General features: G+C 37.1%; 1 protein-coding gene across 2 annotated transcripts in view; it reads left to right on the top strand.

Moving 5' to 3' along the window:
* EXOC1 (exocyst complex component 1) overlaps positions 1 to 8,685 on the top strand; it is an 86,358-nt gene that overhangs the window by 26,916 nt on the left and 50,757 nt on the right. For both annotated transcript variants that reach the window (XM_006898084.1, XM_006898085.1), the window contains exons 5-7: positions 4,751 to 4,978; positions 5,188 to 5,320; positions 6,453 to 6,562. In XM_006898084.1, coding sequence (XP_006898146.1) covers positions 4,751 to 4,978; positions 5,188 to 5,320; positions 6,453 to 6,562 — 471 coding nt within the window. The remainder of the gene's footprint in view (positions 1 to 4,750; positions 4,979 to 5,187; positions 5,321 to 6,452; positions 6,563 to 8,685) is intronic.

Here is an 8,685-nt window from a genome sequence, read left to right as displayed (position 1 = left end):
ATTCAGTGACTGGGGTAGTTGGGATGGGTGTCAGAGGCAGTGCAATTGGCACAGAATAGAGCAGGGTTTAGGGCTGTTGTACATAGGGTCACTATGAGTTGAAAGCGACTCGACGGCATATAACAACAACATCAAGGAATTGTTATGTTGCTAAGATGTTGAGTCGACTGTGACTCATAGCGACCCTATGAACAGTGGATCTGAACTGTGCCCTATTCAGTGACATCCGCATCATCCCTGCCACACATGAGCCCATTGTTAGTCACTGTATCAGTCTGTCTCTTTGAAGGTCTTTCCTCCTTCGTTGACCTTCCACTTCTCTAAGCATGATGTCTTCTTCCAAGGACTGGCCTCTCCTAACAACATGCCCCAAAGTGTGCAAGATGAAGTTTCACCGTCCTTCCCTATAAGGAGCACCCAATAGCACCCTCTCCAAGACATACTTATTTTCTTTGCAATGCCTGAGATATTTAGTACTCCCCTCTAGTATCACAACTCAGATTCTTCTTTTTCATTGTTTAGCTCTCAGGTGCATAGGAAGTAATTGAAAAGACCTGAGATGATCAGGTATGTACCATAGTCTTTGAACTTACATCCTTGTTCTTCAGCACCTTGGAGAGGTCCCTGGCTACACTTTTCCAGAGTAACACAACTTTTCATTTTCTTACTGCTGGTACTAACATTGTTGATTGTGGATCCAAGTAAAATGAAATCATTGCCAATTTCTATCTTTTCTCTATCTATCATGATGTTGACTAATGGTCCATTAGTCCAGTCTGAGAATTTTTGTATTCTAGATTTTGAGTTCTAATCCACGCTGAAGGCAGTCATCTTTGATCTTCACAGAAAGCGTTCTAAATCCTCTTCACTTTCAGAAAGCAGAGTTGTGGCATTTGCAAGATGCAGGTTTTTAATGAGTCTTCTTACAGTCCTTTTGTCACATTCTTCCTCATAAAGTTAGTGTTCTTGAATTATTTGTTCAGCTTGGGAATTTAACAAGTATAGAGGAAGGATACAGCTTTAACACACATCTTTATTTTAAAACATGCAGTGTTCCCATGCTCTGATTGCACTCAGTTTCACATGAGTGCAATGAAGTGTTATGATCTACACAGTCAGAGATGATAAAACACAGGTAGATGTCTTTCTGGTCCTCTCCATGTTCAGCTAAGAGCTAACTGCCATTAGTTATGGTATCCCTAGTACCTGAATCAAGCCGGAATATGACAGTTCTGTCAAAGAACTATCCTAGACATTTTAAAATAATCTTTTAAGATTTTACTTTCTTATGCTATTAAGTATAGTATTCAATAATTTCCATATTCTGTTAGATTACCTTTTAAGGGGAATGGAAATAAATGGGAATCTCTTCCAGTCTATTGGCCAGATAGCTGTCTTTCCAGTTTCTTGGCGCAGCCTGGTGAGCATGTCTAGAACTGCACCCATTTGTTGAAACATGGCAATTGGTAGTTTATCAATCCCTGGGGTCGTATTTTTTACTAATTCCTTCAGTGCAGCTTAAACATTTTCCTTTGTTGCCATTGGTTTTTGATCATTAGCTACTTCCTGAAATTGTTTTGTGTCCGCTAATTCTTTCCAATACAGTGACTCAGAGTATTCCTTCCATCTTCTTTTGAAACTTCCTGGATCATTCAGGATTTTGCCCATAGCTTGCTATATAGTATTGCCAACTCTGGACTTGAATTTGTCTTTCAGTTCTTTCAACCTGAGCAATGCCAAGCGAGTTCTTGCCTTTTTGCTTTCTAACTCTAGCTCTTTGCACATACATTAATTATAATATATTGTTGATTATAATGTAATGTTATTATACTTGGCTTGCCCTTTGAAATCTTCTATTCATCCCCTCACTTAGGCAAAAGGAATAGAATTTTTGTGATTTGAAGCAAAGTGAAGGTGTGGTGTGTAGTATATATTAGAAAAAGAAAATAAAGCTTAAAGATTTAAGTAACCCATTTACCAAAAGGAGTTCATTTACAAAAAAGTAATGGTATAAACACAGCTGTTAGTTTCCTGTGAGCCCATTCCATGCGTTTTTAGAGTAGACATGTGCACCTCAGGGTTTGGGTGGGGTTTTTTTGAGGGATGCCTTTTAAGTTTTGGGTTTTTTTAATGTAGATTTTATTTTAATAATTTTAATGAACATTTACAGAGATTTTGGATTTCCGTTCATTTATTGTTGCACTTTTCTCCCTACCCAGCCCTCCCCTATGCCCCCCCCAGTTCACTCCTCTCTTTGAAAAGTAAAAGAAAAATTCTTTCTTTAATATACAATCCTCCCGCCCTCCTCCCACCGCCCGAAGTACACCTCAGGGTTTTTAAAGCTGTGACTTTTCAGAAGCAGATTACTGTCCTTTAGGCTAGTTGTTGTTGAGTACTACAGAGTCAGAACCAGCACGTATCTGACCGTCCAGGGGGTTTTCCAAGGCAGTAATTTAATTTGCACAGGAGGAGACTGTCCAGCTTCTTCCTGTGGAGTAGCTTGTGGATCCAAACCGTGTACCTTTGCCCTGCAGCAATTCCTTACCACTAAGCCAACTGTTTGTACTCTCTCCGCTTCTTAGAAACAGGAGATTCAGGACAAAAAGGATTATTACTTTCTCTGTAAAAATGTTTTGCAATTAAATCCAAAGCAAATCCTTTGCTTTCAAGTCGATTCTGTCTCATAGGTTCATAGAGTAGAGCTGCCCCTTCTCTCTTAGAACTGCTGTCTAATTGTAACTGCCTTTTCGTTCACTGCCAGGTGCTTCATCGCTGTGCCACCAAGGCTCCTTATGTTAGAGTAGAATCTCTTTTCTGCACAGTTTCCAAGTCTGTAATCTGAATTCATGTTGTTAGTAAGTAAGAGTAAAAAGTAGCCCGGCTGAGATGAGACTTATGAAACAAGTCTATTTTATTGTTTAAAGTAAGCATTGAGGAAACGATCTTAAAAACTAATCTCTGGCTATATGATTTATGCCTCTGAAATCCACTGGAGGGTTAGCTGTGGGTCAGTTCCAACTCAGCAGCACATGACAAACAGATCTTGAAGACTAAAAAGTTTGACAATTTATATCTAAAAAAAAAATCACAGACATTATGAATTCCATCTCATACCCAGAAAGATTACATAAATGGTCCAAGCTGGTAAATTGAAAAAACTCATTGGAAAGAAAGCTTGCTTACATATATAACAACAGTCCAGAATAAGGGGTAGATCGTTGCAAAGAGGACTGGGGTGGTGGAGAGGAGAGAGGTAATTGTCCAACAATAAATGGATATTTAAAAAAAATGTGTACTGGGAGAACGGGAAGGGAGGAAGAGGAGGTAAAATATGCAACAGTGAATAAATGAAAATCTAACTCCTCTGTAAACATTTCTTAAAGTTTTATTTTTAAAAAAAAGATGACAGAAAAAGAAAAGGCTTCAAGATGTTAAACTTGAATTGTCCCGGACAAATCAAAGCCTCTTGTTTTTCCACTTAAGAGCCCCTCTTATGCTTTGAGTTAGATAACTCATGTAGTTGAGTTATTGTGAAAAGACTAGAAAAATGTGTGAAATTGCAGTGTCAGCCATACATTGATAACTTTTTTAATTACTTGCCCTAGTTTTTTTGTTGTTGGAGTGTTTGTTCCCCTTAACCTTACCATGTCCCTGCCTTTTTAATGTGGCTTAGTGATTTACATTTTGTTTTCCAGTTAATATTGTATGTATGTTCCAAGTCACCAAAGTGCTTTATAATGTAACTTGAGGTTTGTCAGCTACTATATTTCCAGGAATACAGAATCAGGAGCTGAATCATTTAGAAGACAGAGTCAAAGAATGTGATTTGTTGCTGCTTGCTCAGGACGAGTGGGTGGTGTAGTGATGAAAGGAAAGAAAGGAGGTATTAGAAGGAGTTATCTTCAGCCCATGTACTCATCCATATCCTATTAGTATAAATCATGTGTTATTGTTGTCAGGTGCCATTGAGTTGACTCATAGCGACCCTGAACACTTGTATAACTTTCATCATTTCCCCACATTCATAGAGTTTCTGGAGGGAAGCTATTTCAGAAGTGGATGCCACTCCTGCTTCCAACCTTGTTTTAACTGGGGAGCTCCACCAAACACTGTCTACCATGGGTAACCATTATTACCACATTTGATACATCAGTGTCACGTTGCTTAGCATCACAGCAACCATGAGTTACAGCAAATGGACAGACCAGTGCTATACCACTTAGAAGAATGTTTGACCAAAGCCAGTTAGAAGCAGGCCTGAAGGTCACAGATTAAAATCACCTTCCTTTGGCTTGGTAGCATAACTTTCTATGTACTTTAAATTTAGTCTATGTATCCTTCCAAGATATGTATACCACTGCTAAAATCTTAGCTAAACTATTATAGAGTTGGTAAAATATTTTAAAGAATTTTACGTGAATATTAAGGGAGAAGAAAATTTGTGTAGATAGTAGATATGAAAAATGTTAGAAATATTATTGTCTAATGCCCTACAATTTACAGAGATGAGAATACACTACTAGGCATGTCAGTTCTGGACAGAAATACCATAAAATAATGAGGTTCGGTCCTTATAACTTGGAGACAAAAGTGTGCTTTCCTAAAATACCATATAAAAAATAGAATATAAATATGAAGTGATACATTAGATATATTATCACTCTTTGTTGCTCTGCTTCCAAGAAGATTTAGCATTTCGCATTCCATATTTATACTTCTTAAAATTTTGTTTGTGCTTTTAACGTCATAGGCCAACATCCAGTCAATCATGGCCTCTGAAAAACAAGTAAACATCCTAATGAAGTTGCTGGATGAAGCTCTAAAGGAAGTGGATCAGATTGAATTGAAACTGAGCAGTTATGAGGAAATGCTCCAAAGTGTAAAAGAACAAATGGATCAGATCTCCGAAAGCAACCATCTAATTCACCTTAGTAACACCAATAACGTGAAACTTCTCTCTGAGATAGAGTTCCTTGTGGTAAGTATGATTACAAACTATTACCAGCAAAACAAACAAACTAGTGACAATACATCAAACTCACGTATAAACATTTTCTTACTTCCTTATGAGTGTAGGATTGAAAATACTTCCAAAGATCCAGTGATAGTATTCAATAGTTAACAAATCTTACCAATAAATTTCCCAAAATTGTGTGTATAAATGGTATATAATTACATCTGTTCCAGAACCACATGGACTTGGCTAAAGGTCATATAAAGGCCCTTCAGGAAGGTGATCTTGCTTCCTCCAGAGGCATCGAGGCCTGCACCAACGCTGCTGACGCCCTTCTGCAGTGCATGAATGTAGCTCTTCGACCAGGTATGTTCACTGATAATAAATTCCGACCAAGAATCTTGAGACTAAGGCTCTAACTTGGTATCAAAATCTTAAATATATATATAGGCAGATGTTGCGGTGTTATTAACTATGGAAACAATTTTTGTTCATTTCCAAACTTACTTCTTTTGATGCTAAGAGTTTCTGGTGGGATGTGTTTTTTTTTTAAATTAGTGTTTTCTCATTTCAGTTCCTTCTGATTGATTTTCATTCTTATTAGCACCCTGAGTTTTCTTTTTTCTGGTAAACCTAGCACAAAATAGATACTACCTCTTTGATTAGACCAGACAGCCAAACAGAAAAAGCCCAAAACTGTTCCTGTCTGTTTTTGTTGCCATCGAGTTGGAAACAACTCAGAGCTGACCCTCCAGTGGGTTTTTAGAGGCAGTAAATAACATGGGAGGAGATTGCCCATCCTTCTTCTGCAGGGCAGCTGGTGGATATGAACCACATATGTAACAGTATAACTGCTCTATAGAATTTTCTCGTTCATAATCTTTAGGAAGCGCTGGTAGCCTAGTGATGAGAAGCTGTAGTGCGTTCCAAAAGGAACATGGTTAAAATCCACCAGCTGCTCCTTGGAAAAGGATAAACAATCTTCTGTGTTATTTATTGCCTCTGGAAACCTCCTGGAGGGTCAGCTATGAGTCACTTCTGACTCAGTGGCACACAGCAACAACAACAATCTCTGTAGAAGTAGATTGCCCACTTTCTTTTGCAGAGCTTCTGGCTGGGTTTCAAATGCCTTCTCTGTAGGTTAGCTGATCACTAAGTGCTCTCACTACCAGTGACTTCTTGGCTAGACCAGTGCTTCCAAATATTGAGCATCATAACCACCTGGAGGCTCATTAAAATGCAGCTTGCCATGCCTCACCTCCAGTTCACTAAGTCTGTACTGAGACCTCAAAATCTATTTTCTAACATTACTTAGGTGATGCTGACACTGATCCATGTGTTTAAAGCTGCTGTGCTGGTTTTATGTAGTCAAAGCATAAACCTGTGGAACTCTGAGTCCTTTAAAAGTTAATTAAGGCTGCTAGTGTAAATGTGTGGATTAAACCTGAAAGGATATTTTACCCATTCAGTGAACCAAGAACTGTGGTTCTGATTTCAGGCCATGACATGCTTCTAGCAGTCAAACAGCAGCAGCAGCGTTTCAGCGATTTGCGCGAACATTTTGCCCGGAGATTGGCTAGCCACCTCAACAATGTTTTTGTTCAACAGGTAATTTTATTTTATTAATAAAACTAGCATTTCCCCTTAGCTTGTTCATGTTTTACCTTTGTGCCTTAAATTTTCTCCAGTTGTTGAAAATATTTCATTGGAGTCATAATATATTCCTCATACATTTGATTTTATGATTTTGAAACATTTGTACATTTGAACCCCTAAATAATTTGGACCTTAACTACCTACCATCTTTATGAGATGATGTAGTTCCTATCAGTTTAGACTCAGGCATTCCAGAAATCAAATAAGGAGCTTTGCTGATTTATTCTGTACCCCTTTTTGTTTTTGTTTTTTTTAAATGGGGTCAGATCTGTTCTGACTCCTGGAAGCCTTGTAGGATAGACTAGAACTGCACACTGGGATTTCCTACTCTGAAGCAGAGGGCCAAGACTGTCTCAGAAGAACCCTTGGCAGGTTCAAATTGCCAACCTTTCTGTTAGCAGCTAAATGCTTACCCATTGTGCCACCACAGTGCCCTTAGATGTTCTTATTTATATAAGTTTATAAATTCAAACTCGCTACAGGCTTGCAGATGGACTTCTTTTAGTCTTTTAATATTTTTGAGATGTGAACCAGGCCTCCATCTAATTGTTTTCAATATTTTTTAAGTTAGTGCACATATAAGAAAAATTATTTCTTTTAACTAGAAATAACAATTTATTTCATTTTAATATAAACTTTTTGTCTATATTTTTATGCAGAAAGGAGTATTAGCATTACAGTCACAATGACAACAATAGTAATAATAGTAATAATACCTAGAGTTCCTTAGGTTTGTATAGAAGGCGTTTTAATATCTGGTGTAATAAGTTGGGCTGCTTTTGTTTTTCACTTCTTTTTTTATTTTATTAGGAGTATTTGGTTTAAAAAAGTACTTAGAGTTTATTGAAAAATAAGAAATGCTGTATGAAACTTTGACTATTTTGTTTTCACTTTGCAGTATCTGAAACAGTTGTATTTACTCTGTTTTATTTCTGGTTAGTTTACTCAGGCCCTCCTTCAGCTCTATAACAGGTCCTCCTTTCTTTCCGTTCCTGTGAGTACATCACATATGGCTTCAAGCTTCTCTGATTCTTTTTTTTCCCCCCTGCAAAGTTTACTAAGCTTAACTGCAACAGAATCTTAATAACTTGCTGATTCAAACTGCCTGTTAACCATATTTATAGTAGTTTAATATCCCAGAGCAGTTTATCTTGGCCAAAAAGGCATTTAATCTCATTCTGCTTGCCTTTCCCCTCCCTGTACCCCACCCCCAGTCATTCTGTTATTCAGCCATTTAGTAATTTATTTAATAGTCATTTTCCAGATGACAAAGATGCATATCACACATTGACTTGTAATAAATGAGAGGCAGTCCTTACCATCAAATATCACATCATCAAGAGAAGAGAGACAGACAGACTTAGGAAAGAAAATGTTAACAGTAGTGAATCTATGGAAGCTTAAAAGAAGACCTTACTGAGCATAAGGGAAAGGGGGAGGCCAACATTTTCCTTGATCTGTAAAATACCGAATAAAAAATAAATTTAGATGTCACATAGAAAAAGACTAGCTAATAATTTTTGTCATTTTAATGGCAGTCATTTCTATACTACTTCTTAGTTTTCAGCATTAGAGAATTGGCAGTGATTTGAGCTACGTTTGTAGATGGTGTTAAAAATAACATAGCTATAGAAAAAAACTACAAAATAAAAATATTCATTTTTTAAGAAAAAATACTAGGAAAAAAATACTAGTTAGTAAAAATTTATCCTTTCTGCAGTCTTAATTGTTTGTTGTAACATGCATTTATTTATGATTTTGCTTTTTGCCTTGTAAACTAATGGCTTCATTTAAAATGAGTGCTTCCTACTTCTGAAAATCTAATATGTGTTGTTAAATATGAGTGATGCATGTTAAGAACAAGAATGTTGCAGCAACCTGGGATGTCCTGGAGAAGGTGGGGGAAATGCTCCAAGTACAGGAAAGAGGTTTGCTACATGTTACACTCAGTTCATTGGGTTGTCTACTAAAAAAAATTAGGAACCATAGAAATTATTTTCTGGTATGTGACAAACTAGCTGAGAAAACTTTATTTATGTAACATGGTACATCTCATTGTTGATCTGATCTGTATA

The sequence above is a fragment of the Elephantulus edwardii genome, unplaced genomic scaffold (assembly GCF_000299155.1).
Source record: "Elephantulus edwardii isolate Elephantulus edwardi_28Jun2011 unplaced genomic scaffold, EleEdw1.0 scaffold00220, whole genome shotgun sequence".
Classification (NCBI taxonomy): Eukaryota; Metazoa; Chordata; class Mammalia; order Macroscelidea; family Macroscelididae; genus Elephantulus; species Elephantulus edwardii.
The sequence above is the reverse complement of the archived record's forward strand: the minus strand, read 5'-3'. Positions and strand labels throughout refer to the sequence as shown.